The 25894-nt window shown below is 43.7% G+C and overlaps 1 protein-coding gene across 2 annotated transcripts in view; it reads right to left on the bottom strand.

Annotated features, from left to right (window-relative positions):
- LOC147027612 (uncharacterized) overlaps window positions 1–25521 on the bottom strand; it is a 60033-nt gene extending 34512 nt beyond the window's left edge. The window contains exons 1-4 of one of the 2 annotated variants that reach the window (XM_085877144.1): window positions 25368–25521; window positions 24606–25207; window positions 8874–8958; window positions 3116–3533 (exon numbers count right to left, since the gene is read on the bottom strand). In XM_085877144.1, coding sequence (XP_085733270.1) covers window positions 3116–3533; window positions 8874–8958; window positions 24606–25205 — 1103 coding nt within the window. In that variant the 5' untranslated portion in view covers window positions 25206–25207; window positions 25368–25521. Of the gene's footprint in view, window positions 1–3115; window positions 3534–8873; window positions 8959–24605; window positions 25229–25367 lie in introns of both variants that reach the window. The other variant, XM_085877143.1, reaches the window with a different exon arrangement.
- Between the last annotated feature and the right edge of the window lie 373 nt (window positions 25522–25894).

Below are 25894 nucleotides of genomic sequence, written 5' to 3'. Positions count from 1 at the left end.
TCCAGGCATAGTCACCATGAAGGCGATTGCCCGAGTCCATGTTGGCCTGGTTTGGACAGTGACATTGAGTCCGGTGCATGCCATTGTTACACTTGTCCAGCCCATGGCAAGACACCGCCACAGTCTCCATTGTGGTTGTGGCCATCAAAACCATGGTCCAGACTACACATCAACCTTGCTGGTCCATTTCAAGGGAAGCTTTTCCTTGTTATAGTTGATGCCCACTCCAAATGAATTGAAGGTCTCGTGGTGCCATCCTCATCCTCTGCTGCAACAATGGAAGCTCTACGCACCAGGTTTGCACAACATGTAGTCCAAACACCATTGTATCAGATAATGGATCGTCATTTACGAGTTCAGAGTTTCAGAACTTTTGCAAAATGAATGACATTAAGCACTACACAGTACACATCAGCCCTCTACAAAGCTGCCAGTAATGGTCAAGCCGAACGTGCTGTTCAGATCATCAAGAATGATCTAAGCCTAGTCAAGTTAGGCTCCATTCAATCTGGTCTAGCTCGTGTATTGCTCAACTACCGCACCAGACCACATCAAACCACCGGTCGCTCACCTGTCAAGCTTCTGATGGGTCCTGAATTGACAACATGGTTGTCATTAGTACACCCGGACGTAACGGTCGAGGTAGAGAATAACAAGTATCAACAGAAACGTAATCACGACAAACGTCTGTGTACCGCAACTTCCAGATCAATGATCCTGTATACCTGTTGAACTCCGGATGTGGAACCAAGTGGTTATCTGGCGTCATTATCGATAACATTGGTGAAATGATGTTTCTTGTGAAGTTGTGTGATGGTAGATGCCTGGGTAAACATGTTGACGAACTCAGGTTATGTCATGGGGAGCCAAACATTGAACCGGCTCAAGTACCTTTGTCACTCACTCCTGTGTTAACACCACCTGTGTTTGAACCTGACGTGTTTCCTCGTGAAAGCTTTTCACCCATCAATGTACCTGAACTCCATCCTGACTCTGTGCCCCTTTTTGAGAAACCCACAGCAGTCACAAGCAAGGACAGCCATCGACCCCTGAAAAGATCAGCTCATGTCTGTAAGCCTCCTGAGCATCTTGATTTGTAAAATAAAAAATTTAGAAAAAGGGGTGGGAGATGACATGTATTAGTAGTTATGCTAATGCATACATACATGGGCGCACCATGGTGTGGTTAAGCAGAGTCATGTGACCCGCCCATGTTCTGATGCTGTGCTGTGCTGTGTTGTGCCCGTGGCCGGAAATAAACTTGTTACCACTTCAGAATCTTGGTCTCTGACTAATAAATACATTACATCATTCGAACCAGCATACTGAAAGGGAATAATCACCGCACACCTTATAAACAAGGACTTCCCTCAAGGTGGAACACCCCCCCCCTCCCTTGTGTAGGTGGGCAAGTTAAATTGCTACAACCTCCATCGTTCATGTTTAAAGATTCATGAAAGCAGCTTTGTTAGATGAAGATCATTGCCGCTTTCTTTCAGGCCTACCAGGCCAAGAGGGCTCTAATCCGTTCATCTGAGGGGGACGTGATAATTAAACTATAGAATGCTTTAATCATGTCGAGTTTCCTCGAAACTTCTTTCAGTTTAATAGCAACTGTTTTAACATGTAACCTTACGTTGGACAGAATTGACTGAAACATTTGTGGTTATCATATTATTTTACGTCCGGAAGGTGCGCCCCATGAAAGCCATTATAACCTATATTTTACACCTCAACATGGAGTTCCTGCAACGTGCAAACCCCTTGCCCCCCTTGGGGGGAGGGGGGAAGTAAAATAGCTACAACCTCCATCGTGTGACCCTTAATCCCCATGTCAAGTTTGGTTATGATTGGATAAGTAACCACTGAATATATTGCAGACAAAAAAGAAACAGTCAGACAGACAAACAGACACCAAATTGCATATTTTAGTGAGATAGATAATCAGATTCCAAGGTCAAAATAAATGTTGCATTGTCATGGATTTGTGCAACAAAGGGTCTTTGTTTGCCGAAGCTGCCAGAGGCATTATGCTTTTTTTTTTTTTGGTTGTCCATCCATGCGTCCATCTCTCCATGCATCTGGCTGTCTGTGAAGAATTTTTGTTCCCATAACAACTTGTGAACCACTTAAGGGATTTTATTTATTTATTTATGATCAAACTCGGCACAAAGGTGTATTATGATGTAAAGATGAACATATTCGATTTTGAGTTCAAAGGGACAAAGGTAATGTGACATTTAGCTGAAAGCAGCTGAAAAGCATTCAGCAGATTTTAGTTGCTGCAATAATTTGTGAACTGCTAAAGGGATTTTGACTAAATTTGGCAAAACTATGGACTGTGATGCAAAGATGAACTCATGAAATTTTGGGTTCAAATGATTAAAGGCCTAAGGTCAAGTGCTCTTTTATTGAAAATCTGAACCGCTGCAATAACTTATGAACCAGTCAAGATATTTCAACCATAGTTGACACACTTATGGACTGAAATACAAATATGAACCTATTCAATTTTATGTTGAAGAGGTAAAAGGTCATGTGCCCTTTGAAAATCATTTTTCATACCATAACTTGACTTAGAACTATCTGATGTTGTCTCTCTTCTGTTAATGTCTTCTCTGTCTTTGTCTTTCTCTCCCTCTTCCCCCTTCTCTTTGTCTCTCTTTATCAAGGGAACTTTCATTTTTCTTATGACATTTAATTGAGATGAAACATAACAGTGGGTTGACATCTAACAAGGGCGGAAGCATATCCATTGACGCGTTCGCGTCAAATTCTACTTTGGCGTTTACCCATGATTACGACGCAGCTTTCACAAGTGGATTTGCTTCGTTCTATAAAGCTATAAAAATATTTTTAAAAATAAAATCTTTCCATAGTGTGTTAATTATCGTCCTTCAGAGTTCACTGTTGCTATATGTATCTTTGTATATTTGTTTTTGTTCCAAGTACAAGGGTTTCATGTGACTCAACAGCATTGTTTCTTTCCTTATTTGTCCTTTAATATAAAGGTGTTGCCTTGCAAGGTTTCAGGAATTGTTCAGGCTGCCGAGCATGTCAAAGATTATCATTTTACAAACAAAGCATTAAATAAAACAGAAATTTGAATTTGTACCTCGGCACACAAAGAGTAGAGTTTGCTGCACTTGAAATTGTGTTTTCACTCTGTGTTTTAACTGTAGTAGGTAGTTCAGGCTGAATCAGACTTTGCTGATCTGACATCCCCTCATCACTCTCACTTGGAGTAAATGTTTCATCATCCTTTTTCACATTCTGCTCCACATCCTTAATACGTTTTTTGTTCGCATCAATGTGTTTTGAATATGTTCCATAATCTTGTGCATGTCTGTCAAGTGTGCTATCTTGGTTGGTGGTCTTGATACTCTCCTGCAGTTGATGGCATTGTTTGGTGAAACGTTTCTTGCTCTTCTTTGGTTCCTCTTGCAATATTTCTGACACACCAACATTTTTGTTGGTGCAGTTTTGTATTGGAACAGAGCTTGTCTCCGTTTCTTTGCAGGCAACAACAGTATCTGCAAATGACATATGTTTTACTGTTAGGAATTATTTTTTTTGGATTGATGGTTGAGGGTCATGGAAGAGCTCGAGCAGAATGGGATGGAACAAAATGGAAAGGGGGAAACATCAAAAGCACAGCAGAGTGGAGGAGAGGAGGATATCAATCGGAGGGGATAAGGACATATGGGGTAAACACAGGTAAAACAGCAAGAAGAGGAAGCAGGAAATGGGGATGAAAGAGAAAAGGAACAAACCAACTGACAAATGAAAAGAGGTGGGGTGAGGGGGAAAAATCACATTAACCTGGAAAAGGGAAGTGCTTGGGAATGGGGTTATTATGGGTCGAAAATATAATGAGTATGAATAGATGGAGGGTGGTAACTTGACGTAGTGGTGAACGGCTGTCTTGAAGCCCGAGAGGTAAAAATGGGAGTGAACAGACTGGTGAAGTTGGTTCTACAGGTGATAGAAAAGAGGAAGAAATGTGTGGAGATGAGCAGTGAGCCTGGATATTGAGAGTTTAATAAGAAGGGGGTTACTGGCAGTGCAATACCAAAAGGAGGTGGTAGAATACAGAGAGGACACCAACCTGTCTGGGATGTGAAAGTAACAGGCCTAGGCACACAGCTTTGTCACGAAATCCCAATTATATTGAGGGCCTTGCTTTCCATGGTATCAAAAAGTGCAAAGTACAAGGCAGGGGCACCAGCCTAAAGTGTAGGACAGTACTCCATCAACCTGCAAATGAAGACCTTGTAGGTTGTCAAAACTTTAGATTGGCCAAGGAAAGACCTTCCACAATGGAGGATGCCCAGTCGGTGACCTGCTTTGGATGCCATCTTGGAAATATGGTCTGCTCAAGAAAGATCATGGCTGACGGTGAGACCCAAAGGTTTCAGTCACCTAAACTCTTCAAATGGTTTGTTTTGGAAGATGTGAGGATTTGACAGACGGTCCTTTCAGAGAGACTAGGTGAGTATGTGGGATTTGGCAGTGCTAAAAGACATATTCCAAGTGTTGGTCCAGCTTCTTTTTCTATAAAGGTCTGCAGAGAGGGAAGAGGCTGCTGCCTTCACGTCTTAAGGATGAAAGATGACATAGCAGAAGGTGGAATTATCAGCAAAGAGATTATTTGGATTTTCCATGTAATCAGAAACATCATTGATGAAGATGAGGTACAGGAATAGGCCCAAGACACTGTCTTAGGGCACTCCAGCCTTGACAGAGAGAAGAGATTGGATTATTCTGTTAAGAGCTATTGGCTGACTCTGGGAGTGGGGGAAGGCAGTGAGCCATGAAAAGAGGTGGCCTTGGATGTCCTAAGCAGAGACTTGTGATGCTAAACCAGAAGAGGAATGTGGTGTCATATTGTGGCATCGTAATGTGGTGCCATTCTTTATTGTTATTCTTCTTATTCATCCATCACAATCCCACAACAAAAGTAAAATCTCAAAAGATGTTGTGATGGTAATCCATAAGAGGATTGTGGCATTTTAATGTGGTGTCATTCCTACCTTGTTTGGCTTTTTTTTTTTGAAATATCATTCCTCTATTTTTTAAAATTTTTAATATGTTGTTTTTTTCTTGTATGTATATTGTATATATACTTGTTATATCTATAGACATATTTGAGGTGTGTGTGTGTGTGTGTGTGTGTGTGTGTGTGTGTGTGTGTGTGTGTGTGTGTGTGTGTGTGTGTGTGTGTGTGCATATGTGCATGTTTGTTCTGAATTGCCGGCCATACCTTTTGACCCACGTCGCTCAAACTTGCCATGAAGACTGCTCACTCCCCCAGGGTCATTTTACACCATAAGCCTCCCCCCACAGCCCACACCATGTGTGTTTGCTTTCATATACCGGGTACACCCTTTCACCCATGAGGCTCACTCACACTTGGCATGGAGTGTCCACTTCCCCATTTGACATCAAGATCATTAATGGCATAGCTGTTGTGCATCTTCTTTCCCCCATCGGTGCTACCACCTTCAATCAATATGCAGATTAAGTCTTCATTCCACACATCATGAAACAACTGGAAAGTTCCACCAGGGTAGATGCAGTGTGGGACACTAACATTACCAGCAGTATTAAGGAGCCAACAAGAGAGAAGAAGGGCAAAGTATTCACAGGTTGGTAGCTGGCCAGAACAAAATCCCTGGAAACTGGCAGGACTTCTTGTGGGATCCAAATAATCAGGAACTCTTTGAATTCCTCTCCAGCAAGATTGCAAGCATGGACTTCTCACCTGAAAAGGAAGTTGTCATCACCTCTGGCCAGGGAGTGGTCTCCAGAGGAAGGAGTCAGAGCATGCCCCCATGTGATCACAAGGAAGCAGATACCAAAATTCTGATTCATCTGCATGATTGAGTAAAGCATGACTTACCAACCTGCCCGATTCAGACAGTGGATACCAACATTGTTGTGATCCCAGTCGGAATGTTCTACCATTTGCTGATGGTGTGTCCAGCTGCAATCATATGGGTGGCCTTTTGTACTGGAAACGATTTCATGCATATGCATGTCAATGTCATCGCTTCTGGATTAGGAGAAGAACAAGTCAAGGCTTTTCCTGTCTTCCACAGCTTCACAGGCTGTGACACTGTATCTACTTCTTTGGAAAGGGGAAGAAGTCTGCATGGGAAGCATGGAAGTTTTCCCCCAAAGTCATAGATGCTTTCTCCTCCATTGCAGTCAATAATAACTGTCACGTTGATGTGGACAGCAACATCTTCAAACTCCTAGAATACGACACACTTGTCCTCTATGACGTGAAACCAGCAACCGGGACTCTCAACAAGGCACAGAAAGAGACATGTTCTAACAAAACAAAACTCTGGAAAACATCTCACCTATGCAGGACACATTGCTTGAGCACTCAAAGCAAGCTGTCACCAGGCTGGGATGTGGATCGTGAGTGACATGACCATGCAAGAAACTTCATCTCCTAAGGGATGAGGCTGGACTCTGGACAAGGTCAAAAAGTCTTGGTTCCTTGTGTTAACCATGCTCCCCATGACATCAGAAGCATGCAATGAGCTGCTTCAGTGTGGCTGCAAGAGCAAAAAAGGCTGTGGTGGGAGATGCGCATGCAAGAATTGGCTCACTTGAAATGCACAGAACTTTGCAGCTGTAAATGTCTCAAATAGACATCAGAGAACGATCTGCATGTTTCTGCAAAGAGCTTCGAATGAGGTAAGAATTGGAAAAGGATATAAGCTATGATTACACTTGGTTCTGTAAAGAGTAGATAAGACTTTGATTCTGGATATTTTTCTGACATTCTGAGAGCACATATCAATGTCGACCGATCTGTTAACTCATTACACTTGTAAACGGTATTGTAATTTCTTTAACTGTAAACTGTGAAACACAAACCTCAATCGATAACTTGCATTTGAAAAGTGTAATTTCTATAACTCTAAACTGTATTGTAATTTCTGTAACTGTAAACTGTGAAACAAAAATCTCAATCGATAACTTGCATTTGAAAAGTGTAATTTCTATAACTGAAACATGATACAAAAATCTCAATCGACATCTACCATTTACAAATTGTAATTTATATACCTGTAAACTGTATTTTAATTTATATAACTGTAAAGTATGAATAAAAACCTCAATCGATAACTAGCATTTAAAAATTGTAATTTCTATCACTGTAAACTGTGTTGTAGTTTCTATAACTGTAAACTGTGAAATAAAAACTGCAAACAACATCTAGCAATCGAAAATTGTAATTTCTATCACTATAAACGGTGAAATAAAAACCTCAATCGATAACTTGCATTTGAAAATTGGAATGTCTACAACTGTTAACTGCATTGTAATTATATAGCTAAAAAGTGTGAAATAAAAACCTCAACCAATATCGAGCATTTGAAAAGTGTAATTTCTATAACTGGAAACTGTGATACAAAAACCTCAATCGATATCTAACATTTAAAAATTGTAATTTATATTGTATAAACTATATTGTAATTTATATAACTGTGAAGTATGAATAAAAACCTCATTCGATAGCAAGCATTTAAAAATTGTAATTTATATAACTGTAAAATATGAATAAAAACAATCGATATCTAGCATTTAAAAATTGTGATTTATATAACTGTAAAGTGTGAATAAAAACCTCAATCGATATCTCGCATTTAAAAATTGTAATTTCTACAACTGTAAACTGTGTTGTCATTTCTATAACTATAAACTGTGAAATACAAACTTCAAATGACATCGAGCTTTTGAAAATTGTCACTTCAATAACTGGAAACGATATTGTAATTTCTGTTACTGTAAACCATGAAATACAAACCTCAATTGACATCGAGCATTTAAAAATTGTAATTTTGAGACCTGAAACTGTATTTTAATTTCTATGACTGTAAAGTGTGAAATAAAAACCTCAATCGGTATCTAGCATTTGAAAATTGTAATTTCTATAACCATAAACTGCATTGTAATTTTTATAACTGTAAACTGGGAAATAAAAACTTCAATCAATATCTAGCATTTGAAAATTGTAATTTCCGAACTGTAAGCTACATTTTAATTTCTATAGATGTAAACTGTGAAATAAAAACCTCAATCGGTATCTTACATTTGAAAATTATAATTTCTATAACGGTAAACTGTGAAATAAATGCCCCAATTGATATCCTGCATTTAAAAATTGTAATATCGATACCTGTAAACTGTATTGTAATTTATATTACTGTAAACTGAAGTAAAAACCTCCATCGATATCTAGCATTTGAAAATTGTCATTAATATAACTGTAAACTGTGAAATAAATAACCTCGATTTATTTCTACCATTTGAAAATTTTAATTAATATAACTTTAAATTGTGACATAAAAACCTCACTTTATATCAAGTATTTGAAAATTGTAAATCATGTAACTGTAATCTGCATTGCAATTTCTGTAACTTAAACTGTGAAATATTAACCTCAATCAATATCTTGCATTTGAAAATTGTAATTTTTATAACTGAAAACTGTAAATTGTGATCTAAAAACCTTAATTGATATCTCGCAGGAGGTCAGTAATGCTTGCCTATAATCGTAAAGCTTGTATTTATAATGTACCTACGTATGTGTATGCATACCGCAATAGTATATTAATATACTGTATGTATCTTGACTTGCTATAGTGAGGCAGCTTAAACAAAAAGTGTCTTTACTTGCTGCTGTCCTGCATAATTAAATTTTCATGAGATTTGTTGGTTAAATTACCAAGTGATCCACAAAATTGGGTGCTTTTGTCCAGATTGTCCCCATTTTTTGGTTATGCTGCCATACTACATGAATTATTATCTGCTAAAGCTTGAGAACCTTGTTTTACCAAGCATTTTCTTACCATCCTTAGGCTTATTGGGTGTTCTCTCCTTCAAAATACATTTTTCATTCCACTTTTTTTCAAAATGTTCTTGTTTTTCTTCAACCTGAAAAAAGCGATTTCTACATCAAAAAAAAAACAAACAGTATTTTGTAACATGTTCGGGTACCCACACCCACACTTTTGGTCTACTTGTATAGTTGATCATGAGCAAACAAAATGCAGTTGAGAATGAGGATGGTGAAATAGGGTGAGTGTGTTTGGTTCCTTACTAGTACAGAAAAGTGTTTCAGTACCCGAAGACTCGTCATTCGTAATGATAGCACACAGGGATATGATGTCCATTGCGTATTTAACAAAACTGCTGTCAAAGGGAAATCTGAACTTTTCAAAATTTGTGAGTGCTTCATATGGTGTCCATATGGGTTAGAAAATTAACAAGAGAAGCCTACATCTTCTTACGATGATGATTGGAGATCAGTTTGGTAGGGCAACTACAAGTAGAAATGATAGGGTGGCCTGGTTTGAATGGTTTGTTGTCCTCAGTGTGGTTCTTTGGTAAAAAGTAAATGTGACCTTCTTGGAGTGATGATAGTTGAGGAGTTTGGTTGAAAGTTGAAAGTGGTCAATGGGAAATCCTGTTTGGAAATCAAGTCTTTGATGGTCACCTTGATACGGGTTCAGTATATGTTTGGTTCACTGTGTATTTGTTGACCTGGGAGTAAAAACTAGTGTCAGAAAATTGCCAGAAGGCTTCCTGGTTGGAAGATCAACATACCAAATTGCTGTTACACCACCTTTGTTTGTAAGATTGATGACAACATCCGAGTATTTTCAGACAGATTAACAACACTTGCTTTAATGATTAAGATGAGTTTTCCATTATACTTTGAACGATATACTGGAATTAATTATTTTAACCAGACGATTTAACAATGAAGAGCCTTACCAGGTTATATAGACTAGAGTACTGTATATCTGGGAAGCAGTGTACAATCCCCCATCCAGCATACTGATAGTGGTCCCTTTCTGCTTTGGGTCACGCCATTGTTATGGGTGGTGTGGACGATAGCAGTGGGGAGCCGTCAGTTGCCGGTGTCTCTTTGGTACTGTTGGCTGCGTTGTTGGGAGCCAGAGAGGGTCTGTGGTTCAGTAGTCAGGGCCCACACTTGGTGTTGGATGGGGCAGCCCACATCTATGTTCTTGGCTGCGCAGTGTTAGGGTTGTGTCCAGGGAATCATGAGAGATATTGTTCACTGCTCGGGCTATGGTGCCCCTCTGTTCCACATCACATTCCAGGATGTCTGCCGCTGCCGGAACCACATTGAGATGCTCGTGGTGGCCGAGTAGCTCCATGCTGAGCAGTTCATGTGCTGCGGGAGGGGAACATGGCTATGTGTGGACATTGTACTTTCTCTGGGCCCATGGTATGGGCGTGGTGGGGGGGGGGGGTGACCACTGAGTGCTCCTTGTAGGAGTGGGTCAAAGAGTGAGATGCCCTTGCAAATTCCTCACAATGGCACTCTTTTTTTGGCAAGCCGAGCCATCATTGGGCTGGTCGCAGGTTACAGTCACATCATTGGACTCGCACTCAAGACCAGACGGGCATTCTACAACTGCTTGGCAGAATGAGGATGCTTGCTCTGCATGCTTGGTATAGCATGATGGACAGACAGACAGACGGAGGTGATTACAATAATCCACAGTGTTTTTCAATAAACATGGGGTTAAACAGACGGAGCTGATTACAATATCTCCCCAATTTCTTTCTAAACACAAGGGAATAAATAAATAGAAACCAATAACCACTCCTTCACTGCCGTGAAACGCATAGGGCTGCCAAGGCAGTTTCATTGGTAAAGGAGGATAATCCTGGATGGGTTGCCACTCTGATGCAGGACTCTCGAATGGCTTATTACCCCAGTAAGTACTCATTTTGTCGACCTCGGAAGGATGACAGGCCGAGTCAACCCACTTGGTGTTATTTCAACGGGTGACAAGGGCTCAAACTCAGGACCCTATGATCTTCAGCCAGCCAACTTAACTGTCAAGCCAACATAATGTTTCATGGGGATAAATAGACGGAGCCAATTACAATATCACCCCGTTTTGGTCGAAAAGTGTGGGGACAATGAAACTTTGTATATGCAATCAACATTGTGGGATGCATAAAATATGTAACAAGTTCTTGGATTTGATCCTTGGGTTCATGCCTCAGGGGGTGGGGACACAGGGTCACAGGGGTCAAAAATGGGGAAAAAACCCAAAATTTGATATTGGGTCATTCCTGGTGGAACTTTTTGCCATCCTTTAACCTTGCTTTTGGATGAAAGCATGGAGATTTGTAATGGTGTGCCATCGACTTTGCTGTAGTTGTGACTAGTTGTCACCATACTTTTGTAAATATTGGTGTATTTGTTTTGTGTTAGCGACGTGTTTATATGTTTGTTATTCAGTGACACGGATTATCTTTTTTGGTTCAGCTCAAATCCATTCATTCACACATTCAAAGCATATCATTAAATACGTGTGCAACTACAGAGCCTAAAGTCGATCATCTTTCTTGAACTGCAGCATTTAAGTAAATAAGAAATGACTTGTATAATGATAGTAACTTGAACTTTATCGAGTATTGATGAATCCACTTCCCAAAATGCATGACATAATATAAAACATGACAATGTGACAGTACAGCACAGTACAGTGGAGTCAGGTCAGGTATGGGAGCATGTGCCGGAGAAGCGAGTCGCTGCATCCACTTTCTGCTGGTGCTCCAGGGGCCTCCGTCTGGCCTTCCCCCAGGCAGATGCTTGGCCCATCCCCATCCCCTTGAGATGCTGATCAACCTGCTGCAAACACGAGGCACGTGGTCCGCCCATTGGCCTCCTCCACTCAGGATACTCCCTCGCTGAGAGAATCTGGTGAGCAGGATCAGCATCAGGAAAATGAGCCACATGTCCATACAGCCACAGCTGACGCTCATGGACTATGCAGGTAACAAATCTCATTTGAGTCTCTCTCTGCAATCGCTTGTTGGACACAAAGTCCAAACAGCGAAAGCCAAGGATTCTCTGAAGAAACCTGGTACCAAAGGAATTGTCTCCATCTCAGATCCCTGGTCAGAGTCCAAGTCTCACATCCTTAGAGCAAGACTGGAAGCACCAATGACCTGAAGACTCAGACTTTCGTCCTCCCACCAAGCTACCGGCACCGCCACACTCCATGATCCAGTGAATCCATGACTCCCCAGGCCCGACACAGATGATGTCTGTTGACCTCTGGCTCACAGCCAGCAGAGATATGAATATCACTGCCAAGGTAAGTGAATCTCTCCCTGACCTGAACATCCTCACCACAAACAGGTACAGAAAGGATAGCAGCATCCAAGATGTCACTGAAAGCCTGGATCTTAGTTTTGACCCAAGAAACCCATAATCCTAGCGGCTCCAACTCCTCATTCAGCACCTCGAGGGCCCCCAAAACGATATCTAAAGTCTCCACAAAGGTGACCGCATCATCTGCGAAATCAAGGTCAGAGATCTTGACATTCCCAAATGATGCACCACAGCTTGATCTCTCAGACATCCTCCCCAGAATCCAGTCCATACAAGTGCTGAAAAGTGTGGGGGCCAGAACACACCCCTGATGAACTCCATTAGCAACTGTAAATAAGTCAGAGATGGTACCACCACATCTCACTGCACTCTCAGTACCAGAGTGGAGTTCAGACATGAGATCGATCAGTTTTGGTGGCACCCCACGAAGACCAAGAATCCTCCAGAGGGCATCCCGGTTCACTGAATCGAATGCTTTACAGAGATCAACATAAGCTGCAAGCAGCCCCTGCCGAAACTCTCGTCTGCATTCGGTGAAGACTCGAAGAGCAAGAGCATGGTCAATCGAGGAAGTAAGTCAATCACACAATAAATGAATGTTGTAGGCATTATTACAAACAAAAACATAGATATCCACAGGATTCTGGTTTTGAGTGCAGACCTGCTCTGTTGTGTAGATTAGCATATTATGCCAATGTTTATTCACATTTTGTGCCATTATTTCCTGAATACCTCCACCACTGAAGGTGAAGGAGGTTATGTTTTCACCCCTTTCTGTCGATTTGTCTATGTACAGGATATCTCAAAAAGTTGTAGACGGATTCGGATGAAAATTTGTGGACAGGTTCGATGTATGACAAGGATAAACTGATTAGATTTTGGTGAAGATCTGTATCCAGATCTGACTACTAGAATTTAAGTGATTCTTCACCATTGAGAGATTGGGTCAAAAACGATACATAGCATGATATCTCAAAAAGTTGTGGACGGATTTGGAAGAAACTTGGTGGGCAGGTTGGGTTTGTGAATATGACAAATTGATTCGATTTTGGTGAAGATCTGAATCCGGATCTGCATGCGAGGATTATTAAATTTTTAAAGTGATTCTTCACCGTTGAGAGATAGGGCCAAAAACGACATTGTACTGTATAGCATATTTCAAAAATGGATTGGGCCCGATGTGTTCTCGTAGATCAGGCATTATGTGGTGGAGGTATGTGCTCGACTGAGTGCCCTTCTAGTTTTATTGGTGTATTTCTTTCTTGTATACCATTTTAATGTTTATTTATATTCTGTTTTATTTATATATCTATTTATATATAAAACAAATTGAAGTGGTATTTGATGTTAAATTAATTATGGCCCAAATGACATGAACTGTATACAGGGGGAAGGCTCCTTGAAACCAAACCTGATAGTCTCATTTGTTTCCATCACATCGGCATCATGTATCGGCCAATCGTGCGGTTCACCAAAACACACCCACTCGATCAAGTGGTGTCTGTGTTTAAATTCCAGCTTTAAATATGTAATTGATCTACTTTTGTCCCCATCAAGTAAGTTGAATATATATCCAGTGAAGTTCATCAATTTTCTTCAAACATTAATTTAATATCTGTCACATTTAACATGGTAATTTATCTTTAAATTGTGACACTTTAACATTGTCAAGTTGAGAATCCTGAAAAGACAATTCTCTGGAAGGACATAAATGTCAGCTTTTGACTGTTGTATCCTGTATTATAAAATCAGATTAAAAGATTCCTTATCTTATCTCCCAATTTCACTCTGTTCATGCACAAAGATTACACAAGGAACTTGAACACAGCAGAGGCCATTTGGCCCATCAAGCCTGCCCTACATATACACTACATTAATTCAATGCAACAACTTATCAACATAATTCCAATGGGGGAGGCATGTGGAAGATTGTGGAAGAGAATGGTGGGGGAAAACACACACATCAAACAGGTGTTTTATACACTTGTATAATCATTGACAGAAAAAGAAACTTGATTATTTGTTCATTTATTTGTTTTGGTTTTGTTGATTTTGGACAGAGGGGATGGTGTACACGGTTGTGGCATGAGGAATGAACAAACACAGATAGCACATTCACCTTTTGATGAGACCTTCTCAACCAACACAATAACGACATAAATCACCCATCCATACCTCAGTTACCTACAATTCTTGCCAATATCCATGTACCCCTTTATCTCCAATGCCTTTAGTACGTATTTAACTCATTTCTACCTATGTACTGTTTTTTTTTTTTTTTCTACCACTACGTTTGCAGGGAGACCAATTTTTGCATTAACTACTCTCTGAAGATGCATCAACACAGAAATGGTGTTTCTGTAGAATCAACAGTAGAAAGAGAGGACAGAGGACAAACAAAAGATGAAAATGTCACTGTGGACATTGTCTAAATGTTTGAATGTGTCTGTCATCTAGTAATACTTTCCAAGCCCTTTGTTAATAACATCTAGATTCCTCTACTCTTGGTTGGACAAATCTTTCCCTCCATGTAAGGAGTGTAATGTTGTCAAATACATACACCACTGTTAAGGAAAACTGAAGGCTTGATGACTTGTGATCAACATATCCTTTGTTCATACAAACAATCTATTTATCTCCTTGTCCTTGGATAACTCAATAATACATTTTACACATTTGTACTTTCTGATGAGATAGGACAATGTTACAAAATCTGCAACTCCATCTCTGTCTGTCACTTCCAGAAGATCAGAGAGACTTCGGTCCATCAATTGGAAAACTAAAACTTCATCTTGATTTGTTGTCAAGGTCGTGTATGCATCCTGACCATTTTCTCCAAAAATATCAGCGAAAGCAAGGCCTGTCACCCCTTTCTGTGTTAAACCTTTACCAAGATGCATGATATTTGATTCCCAGCCTTGGCGTCATCTGCAAGCATTGTGACTTGTGCATTTATTTTTAGTATGACCTACATAGGCAGACTCCACTGTATCAATACTTTTCTCTTTTGTTTGATTTATCGAAGTACACTGTGAAACTACACACCAACACATTGTGTGAGATAGGGTTCCCATATTTGATTGTAAAAATATATATGTACGTCACAAGGCCTAACTTCTCATTTCAATGCAGTATGCCCTGGGAGGATAGTGTTGCTAATTAAAAATGAATATTGAAAAAGGGAAACCTGTTCATGTTCTGACAATGTTTATTTACCAGGCCAAATTCAGAAAAAGGTTTATGATCTCCATTTTTATCATTTATGCTGAAAATATTTTTTGTCTATTGTTAATTTTTTGCACTACCTTTAATTATCGTATAGAGATTGATAACACTAACATAAATTCACAGTGGTTTATTAGACATCATGGGTAAGAAAAATTGACAATACCTACTGTCTAATTTCACCACTGCACAGGGAGGTCTGAAAATCTTTTTACCTCTCCCCAGTAAAGCATTTATTCGTCAGCTCTTTTTTTATACACAGGTTTTATTATGCAGTACTTACAATAATGACTTGGTCATTGTATCTGTATGCGCTCCATCATTCTCCTTGAACAACTGAATTTGTCAAGAGGGAGGTGCAAGGGATTTAGCATGGGAAAAGCAACTTTCAGGCCATCCCGTAGATAATTCCTGTGGAAGTACAAATTTGGATAACTCGATGCTTATGTACATCCATTCAGGTCAGGTCAGGTATGGGAGCATGCACCAGAGCAGTACGTCGCTGCGTCCACTTTCCGCCGGGACTCCAGGGGCCTCTGTCTGGCCATCCCTCAGGCAGATGCCTAGCCCATCCCCATCTCATTGAGATGCTGATCAACCTGCTGCAACCACGAGGCACGTGGTTGGCCCATTGGCCTCCTCCACTCACGAGGCTCCCTCGCTGAGAGAATCTGGTGAGCAGGATCAGCATCAGAAAAACGAGCCACATGTCCATACAGCCGCAGCTTAATACTCACAGACTATGCAGGTAAAAAATCTCATTTGAGTCTCTCTCAGCAACCGCTCGTTGGACACAAGGTCCGACCGGCGATAGCCAAGGATTCTTCGAAGAGACCTGGTACCAAAGAAATTAAGGCTCCATCTCAGATCCTTGGTCAGAGTCCAAGTTTCACATCCAGAGAGCAAGACTGGAAGCACCAAGGACCTGAAGACTCGGACTTTCATCCTCCCGCACAGGTACCGGCAGCCACACACCCCATGATCCAGTGAATCCATGACTCCCCAGGCCCGATCCAGATTCTGTTGACCTCTGCCTCACAGCCAGCAGAGACAAGAATATCACTGCCATGGTAAGTGAATCTCTCCACGACCTCAACATCCTTACCACAAACAGTCACAGACATGACAGCAGCATCCAATATGTCATTGAAAACCTGCATCTTAGGTTTAACCCAGGAAACCCGTAATCCCAGTGCCTCCGACTCCTCATTCAGCACCATGAGGGCCCCCAAAAGGATATCTAAAGTCTCCCTAAAGATGATTGCATCATCTGCGAAATCAAGGTCAAAGATCTTGACATTCCCAAATGATGCACTGTAGCTTAATCTCTCCGACATCCTCCCCAGAATCCAGTCCATACAAGTGCTGAAAAGTGTGGGGGCCAGTACACACCACTGACGAACTCCAGTAACAACTGTAAATCAGTCAGAGATGGTACCACCACATCTCACAGCACTCTCAGTACCAGAGTAGAGGTCAGACAGCAGATTAATCAGTTTTGGTGGCACCCCACGAAGACCAAGAATCCTCCAGAGGGCATCCTGATTCATGGAATCAAATGCTTTACAGAGATCAACATAAGCTGCAAGCAGCCCCTGCGAAACTCTCACCTGCGTTTGGTGAGCACCTGAAGAGCAAGGATACGGTCAATCATTGACCTCTTCAGTGTAAAACCTTACTGCTCTGGACATCGGTGCTCAAGCAGATGGTGGCGAACCCTTTCAAAAATCATCCGAGCAAAGATCTTGCCTGCCACTGACAGCAGCGTCACCCTTCGGTAGTTGTTGCAGTCTTGGCAAGCACCATTCCCTTTCCAGAGAGGGACAACAAGGCCCCTCTTCCAGTCAGTTGGGATGATGCCTGTGTTCCAGGCAGAGCACACAACTGCATGCAACAACAAGAGTGCAGCATTTCCACCAGCCTTGAGAAGTTCAGCATGGATGCCACAGATCCCTGGAGCTTTACCCCCATTTCAACCGGTTCACCACAGCCTGTGTTTCCACAAATGGAGGTGGACCACAGTTGATTGTAAGGTCAGCAACAGTAATTGTAACATCCCTGACATCCAACTCAACAGCTGGTGGATCAATCTGGTACAACGGCTCAAAGTAACCGGCCCAGCGGGCTTTCACTTCGAACTCCTCTGTCAAGATCCCACCACCCTCTGCTTTAACTGCAGTACACCGAGGGATGGGCCTGGATGAACACAAAGCGCGAATTCCTCTGTAAGCAGGATGAGAATCACTTGACCACAGCTGATGCTCTACCCCTCACAGATTCCTCACACATTGGCTTCCTTGTCCAGCCTGAGCACACGTACAGTTTTACGCTTTAGCTCCCTGAACAGCTCAGCTCTGCCATTCAGCCTGGCCCTGCGACTCTGGTCAATGGTATCCAGTGTCCCTTCAGAGACAAAATTCTTCTTTGCCCTGTGGTGAGTTCCAAGACATCCACCGGCAACATCAAGGATGGTGGGCTTGAAGGCGCTCCACAACTCTTCAGGATCTCCCAAAGCACCCAGACCTCCCCCTCCCAAATCTCCAGTCACCTTATTTGCAAACTCCTCAGCTACCCTTTCATCCTTGAGCTTGCCAACATCCAACTTAGGCTGGGATGGTACCATCTCCTGGATTTAAGGTGCAATTTAAGAGTGGCTACAACAAGCCGGTGGTCAGTATTGAGGAACTGAGCACTCTGTTAGACCCTGCAGTTCTGGATCATCCTCCAGCGACCATCAATGAGCACATGGTCTATCACCTTTGCCACACCGCCAGCATTGGAATACCAAGTCAAGCGATGAGCTTGTGGGCGCTGAAACCATGAACCAGCCACCCTAAGTCCATGATTTCTTTCAAAGTCAAGGACTTTGTGATCTTCAGGTTCACAGTTCCAGACACATGGAGACCAACACATGTCTCATAACCATCCCTATCAGCAAAAGTCGATGTATTGAAATCCCCCAAAACGAGAAGTGTATCTCGCCTGGGGCACTGATCAACCACAGACTCAAGCGTGGCATAGAACACGTCCTTCACGGTGAGATCACTCGCTTCAGTTGGAGCATAAACAGAGACCAGGGAAATGACACCAAAGGAGTGATTAATCCTTCGTCTCATAATAGGCTCGTTGACCGGTGTTACCTCAATTATCATTGGAGTCAGCTCGTTGGACACAGGTACAACAACTCCTTGGGCATGGTAACCATCAGGGTGACCAGACCAATAGTAGGTGTAACCACCCGCCATGATCTCACTGTAATCCGTTCTCCAAACCTCAGAGAGGTTACGCTGCAATACCGATGTCCAAACACTTGAGCTCAGATGATAACAGAGACAGGTGATCATCATCTCTTAGGGATAGGATATTTCAGGCACCCACCCGAAGGGACGCCTCAGGTTCACCCAAGGAGACTGCCGTCTGGTGCACGACACCTCGGTACCACACCGACACACTCTCCCACAATCTTTCCTGGGAATTTTAATTTGCGAATCAATTTTAGTTTGCGAATGTCTATTATATTTCACTCCAATCATCAAAGATTGGGGGTCCCGAAGGCTTTGCCCCAATCCCGTCTTTCGGTGAGCTGCCCTGTGAAGTGAAGCTGCACAGGTGGTACTCCCACGGAGTGCGTTTTCAGATTTTTTTATGCTTCGAAAATGATTTACGGAGTGAAGGGTTTTAGGGTGTGCAATTCCTGCCACCAACCTCCTAATAAGAAGTAACCAAACTGCAGGAGGACGTCTGCAGACACAGTTGGGCACTAGATATGGATGGTTGTTGGCTCACAAGGAGCTCCTCCGCCCTTTGACAGGTTTTGTTTTTAATCCTGCTGGGTGTCCATATCCAAACACCCTCCTCACCAGGAAACTTGGTGGGGGAGACTGTTTCGTCGCTGACAACCCGACCATGGAACAAGTTAATACAGGTTTATATGATACCTGTAGCAAGTCACAGATATGATCTGGCCTGATCTGACAATACATCCATTATGGCCATTAAAGATCCATCCATCCATCCAATGGGAACATTCTCTGTGCAGAACATTGGTGCTGCCTAAGCAGTCTCCTTGGCTAGTGGGCACAATTCTGGACAGGTCGCCACTTCGACAAGGGATACCAGCAAGCTGGCACTCATTTTGCTGAGTTCAGAAGGATTACAGGCATAATCAACCCCACCTGGTATTAATTCAACAGCTGAGTGGGATTTGAACTCAGGATCCTAGGATCTCAAACCCACCATCCTAACCATTAAGCCAACACTAAAGATGCTATGGCACTATTCAAAGAAGAGTTTGCACCTTGAGGTTGGTATCGTGGATTGATATTTAATCTGAACATCAAATTCCCACACTTGTTCCGAACAAATATCTGTCTGTGTTGATGTCATTTTAAGAATGAAATAGGTTGGACGTTAAAACGTGATAGTAACACCATTAAAACGTGATAGTAACACCATGTAAGGTGATAGTAACCAATTGGCGTGATAGTAACACCATGGCCAAGACAGCATGTTTCATGTTAAGAACCTAAAATGCAATTTCTGACAATGCAAGTGCAGGCTGGAAGTTTATTTGCTTGTGAGAAATGACAGATAAAGTTTCATCTATGTATATAATCAGCTAATGCTGTCTCTGTCTGTTTGTCTCCCACTCTGAATCATGGAAATGCTCCTGAAAGAGAAAAAAGGATCAAGTTAAAGTTACTTCAAATTATTAATCCAAACCTGTGGGAATTTTTTTTAATTTTTCAATCTGATGAAATTTGAACCTGGGCGGTGTATAGGCAACAGACTGTTGCTTCAATCGCTCCCAATTTTGTTTTTTTCTTTACTCTTTTGAAGTATATAACCTTCCATTTTTGAACTTTTTGAACCAGCACAAGAATAAAAGGCTTTCTTTTTTTATTTTTTTCATATTGTGGTATTTTTTACCATGGGCTTCTGCTTGTGCATCTTAAACTTGTCAACGAAGTTATTAAAATTCACTTTCTCCTTGTTTTTGCAATGCAGCTTCTTTTAAAGACACTTACTTCAGAAATATTCAGAATCAATGTCTATCAATCAAACCAATTCACTTGAAAGAACATGAACCTCTCACTTATTTTGGACCCCTCACTTTCCACCCACGAGAGAGAGAGAGAGACAGACAGAGACAGACAGAGACAGACAGAGACAGACAGAGACAGACAGAGACAGACAGAGACAGAGACAGACAGACAGAGACAGAGCGACAGAGCGACAGACAGAGACAGAGACAGAGCGACAGACAGAGACAGAGCGACAGAGCGACAGACAGAGACAGAGCGACAGACAGAGACAGAGCGACAGAGCGACAGACAGAGACAGAGCGACAGAGCGACAGAGCGACAGACAGAGACAGAGCGACAGAGCGACAGACAGAGACAGAGCGACAGAGCGACAGACACAGAGCGACAGAGCGACAGACAGAGACAGAGCGACAGAGCGACAGACAGAGACAGAGCGACAGACAGACAGACAGACAGAGCGACAGAGCGACAGACAGACAGAGACAGAGCGACAGACAGACAGACAGACAGAGCGACAGAGCGACAGACAGACAGAGACAGAGCGACAGAGCGACAGACAGACAGAGACAGAGCGACAGACAGACAGAGACAGAGCGACAGAGCGACAGACAGACAGAGACAGAGCGACAGAGCGACAGACAGACAGAGACAGAGCGACAGAGCGACAGAGACAGAGCGACAGACAGAGACAGAGCGACAGACAGAGACAGAGAGACAGACAGAGACAGAGAGACAGAGCGACAGAGACAGAGCGACAGAGCGACAGACAGAGACAGAGCGACAGAGCGACAGACAGAGACAGAGCGACAGACAGAGACAGAGCGACAGAGCGACAGAGCGACAGAGCGACAGAGCGACAGAGCGACAGAGCGACAGAGCGACAGAGCGACAGACAGAGCGACAGAGCGACAGAGCGACAGAGCGACAGACAGAGCGACAGAGCGACAGAGCGACAGACAGAGCGACAGAGCGACAGACAGAGCGACAGAGCGACAGAGCGACAGACAGAGAGACAGAGCGACAGAGCGACAGAGCGACAGAGCGACAGAGCGACAGACAGAGACAGAGCGACAGAGCGACAGAGCGACAGAGCGACAGAGCGACAGACAGAGACAGAGCGACAGAGCGACAGAGCGACAGAGCGACAGAGCGACAGACAGAGACAGAGCGACAGAGCGACAGACAGAGACAGAGCGACAGAGCGACAGACAGAGACAGAGCGACAGACAGAGACAGAGCGACAGAGCGACAGACAGAGACAGAGCGACAGAGCGACAGACAGAGACAGAGCGACAGAGCGACAGACAGAGCGACAGAGCGACAGACAGAGACAGAGCGACAGAGCGACAGACAGAGACAGAGCGACAGAGCGACAGACAGAGCGACAGAGCGACAGAGCGACAGACAGAGACAGAGCGACAGACAGAGCGACAGAGCGACAGACAGAGACAGAGCGACAGACAGACAGAGACAGAGCGACAGACAGACAGAGACAGAGCGACAGACAGACAGAGACAGAGCGACAGAGCGACAGACAGACAGACAGAGACAGAGCGACAGACAGACAGAGACAGAGCGACAGAGCGACAGAGAGAGACAGACAGACAGAGACAGAGCGACAGAGCGACAGACAGACAGAGCGACAGAGCGACAGAGCGACAGACAGAGACAGAGCGACAGAGCGACAGACAGACAGAGCGACAGACAGACAGAGCGACAGACAGACAGAGCGACAGACAGACAGAGCGACAGACAGAGACAGAGCGACAGACAGACAGAGCGACAGACAGAGCGACAGAGCGACAGACAGACAGAGCGACAGAGCGACAGAGCGACAGACAGAGACAGAGCGACAGAGCGACAGACAGACAGAGCGACAGACAGAGACAGAGCGACAGACAGACAGACAGACAGAGCGACAGAGCGACAGAGCGACAGAGCGACAGAGCGACAGACAGACAGAGCGACAGACAGAGACAGAGCGACAGAGCGACAGAGCGACAGAGCGACAGAGCGACAGACAGACAGAGCGACAGACAGAGACAGAGCGACAGAGCGACAGACAGACAGAGCGACAGAGCGACAGACAGAGACAGAGCGACAGACAGAGACAGAGCGACAGACAGAGACAGAGCGACAGACAGAGACAGAGCGACAGACAGAGACAGAGCGACAGACAGAGACAGAGCGACAGACAGAGACAGAGCGACAGACAGAGACAGAGCGACAGAGCGACAGACAGAGACAGAGCGACAGAGCGACAGACAGAGACAGAGCGACAGAGCGACAGACAGAGACAGAGCGACAGAGCGACAGACAGAGACAGAGCGACAGACAGAGACAGAGCGACAGAGCGACAGACAGAGACAGAGCGACAGAGCGACAGACAGAGACAGAGCGACAGAGCGACAGACAGAGACAGAGCGACAGAGCGACAGACAGAGACAGAGCGACAGAGCGACAGACAGAGACAGAGCGACAGAGCGACAGAGCGACAGACAGAGCGACAGAGCGACAGACAGAGACAGAGCGACAGACAGAGACAGAGCGACAGAGCGACAGACAGAGACAGAGCGACAGAGCGACAGACAGAGACAGAGCGACAGAGCGACAGACAGAGACAGAGCGACAGAGCGACAGACAGAGACAGAGCGACAGAGCGACAGACAGAGACAGAGCGACAGACAGAGACAGAGCGACAGAGCGACAGACAGAGACAGAGCGACAGAGCGACAGACAGAGACAGAGCGACAGAGCGACAGACAGAGACAGAGCGACAGAGCGACAGACAGAGCGACAGAGCGACAGACAGAGACAGAGCGACAGACAGAGACAGAGCGACAGACAGAGACAGAGCGACAGACAGAGACAGAGCGACAGACAGACAGACAGAGACAGAGCGACAGACAGACAGACAGACAGACAGAGACAGAGCGACAGACAGACAGACAGACAGACAGACAGACAGACAGAGACAGAGCGACAGACAGACAGACAGACAGACAGACAGACAGAGCGACAGACAGACAGACAGACAGACAGACAGACAGAGCGACAGACAGACAGACAGACAGACAGACAGACAGACAGACAGAGCGACAGACAGACAGAGAGACAGAGCGACAGACAGACAGAGACAGAGCGACAGACAGACAGACAGACAGAGACAGACAGACAGACAGAGACAGAGCGACAGACAGACAGACAGACAGAGAGACAGAGCGACAGACAGACAGAGACAGAGCGACAGACAGACAGACAGACAGAGACAGACAGACAGACAGAGACAGAGCGACAGACAGACAGACAGACAGACAGACAGACAGAGACAGAGCGACAGACAGACAGACAGAGCGACAGACAGAGCGACAGACAGACATACAGACAGACAGACAGAGACAGAGCGACAGACAGAGACAGAGCGACAGACAGACAGACAGACAGAGACAGAGCGACAGACAGACAGACAGACAGAGACAGAGCGACAGACAGACAGACAGACAGAGACAGAGCGACAGACAGACAGACAGACAGAGACAGAGCGACAGACAGACAGACAGACAGAGACAGAGCGACAGACAGACAGACAGACAGACAGAGACAGAGCGACAGACAGACAGACAGACAGACAGAGACAGAGCGACAGACAGACAGACAGACAGACAGACAGAGACAGAGCGACAGACAGACAGACAGACAGAGACAGAGCGACAGACAGACAGACAGACAGACAGACAGAGACAGAGCGACAGACAGACAGACAGACAGACAGACAGAGACAGAGCGACAGACAGACAGACAGACAGACAGACAGACAGAGCGACAGACAGACAGACAGACAGAGACAGAGCGACAGACAAAATAGAGGGAAACTTGGAGAAATGAGGGCAAGGGGAGGATGGATACAGAACATGAGATGGACAATATGGATACAGAAGCAAATGATTATTGCAGTATAAATTATTATTATTTTTAAAGGATGTTCCACAGACTGAGGAAGGTATTTATCAGTGTTACTATGTGCAGAAGTTGTAACAAAAATTCTGTTTTGTTTACGAAAACGATGGAGTATATTATTTTATAATTTGTGTTGCATTTCGCAGTTGTACACAATGTGTCGAAACGCGTGTTCACTGTTGTTATCAAACCTGCATGTCGTGTTCTTGTCCACTTTCACTCATCGTTTTGATTTTGATCTTTTTCACATCATCTTGTACTTTTTCATCCTTTGTTGAGGAATGTCCACAAATTGTGAATTCATCAATTTTTGACTCCTTCAAGTTTTCCTCCAGAGAAGAGAGGATAACTTGCAAATTTGACATCATATTCTCCATCGCTTCAATTTTATTGCCTTGATTCTCGCTCTCCTGGCACAATGAGCGTAACCTGACAGTTATATCATCATGGAATTGTATCATACTTTGCTGGCCTTCACCTCTACACATCCTGGGAAGCACTTTTTTATTGATATTTTTGAGGACTTCAACTTCTTGGTCGAGGTTTTTCACATTCTGGCCTATGTTGTTCAACCTTTGGCACACACGATCCTGCATCTCCATCATCTTGTCCACCTTGTGTGAGAGTGAGTCAAGCTTGACATCAACTCTGCTGACGCCGTGTACTGTAGGATGATGACCGATCCCCTGCAAACCATGAGTGCCCTGGATATGCAGAGCCTTGGCGTCGAATACCTTGGCCATTGTGTTGACCAGCTTCACAGATTTTTTTCTCGTGTAGGGGCTGCTCATGTCTACAGAAAGCATAAATATCACTGCCAATGCCAACAAACATAACCCAATAAAGTTGTGTTCATAATTACATTCTTACTGCACTCTCAATGTCTGAAGCTCCTTCACACATCAACACAAATCCTCTCAACCGGTAAGGTTTCGTAAATTTAACACACTTGCCTCCTCGTTTTCACACTTCCAAGATTTTCAGAAAAGAAAACAAGTTCTTAGAATGTCTCTTCTCGGTAACTTTATGAGACCAACTCTACCGAAGTTACAGTCAGCTCGTCTGAGGAAACCGTTGCTTTTTCTGGACGTGTTGTTGGGTGGCAGGTAATCCCTTTCTGATGGACTGCTCACATGTCCTGTCTGGCATCGTAACAGGCATTCGCATCTCATGGGCATTCCTGTCCCCTCGGGGAAACTGGCACGCGGGCATCACGTTGGTTGAAAATAAATCTTCCAGAGACAGTGAGAGTATATTCACATGCCAGGCGCAGCACCCACGATTGTTTTATGTTGTGATGCAGAGAAATAAAAGACAACCTAGGTACAAGAGGAGAACATTTGGCACATCATGCCTGTGACATATTCACACCTCTGTGTTCCCACCGACTGAAACACTATAGCCTATGTTTTTTTGAGAGATGCCATAGGAACTTTAATGTCCACAGCCTCATTACCTCCACCCCTGAAGGTGGTTCGAG

Source organism: Eptatretus burgeri, chromosome 4 (genome assembly GCF_056783735.1).
Source record: "Eptatretus burgeri isolate ZD-2024b chromosome 4, Ebu_testis_v1, whole genome shotgun sequence".
Classification (NCBI taxonomy): Eukaryota; Metazoa; Chordata; class Myxini; order Myxiniformes; family Myxinidae; genus Eptatretus; species Eptatretus burgeri.
The sequence above is the reverse complement of the archived record's forward strand: the minus strand, read 5'-3'. Positions and strand labels throughout refer to the sequence as shown.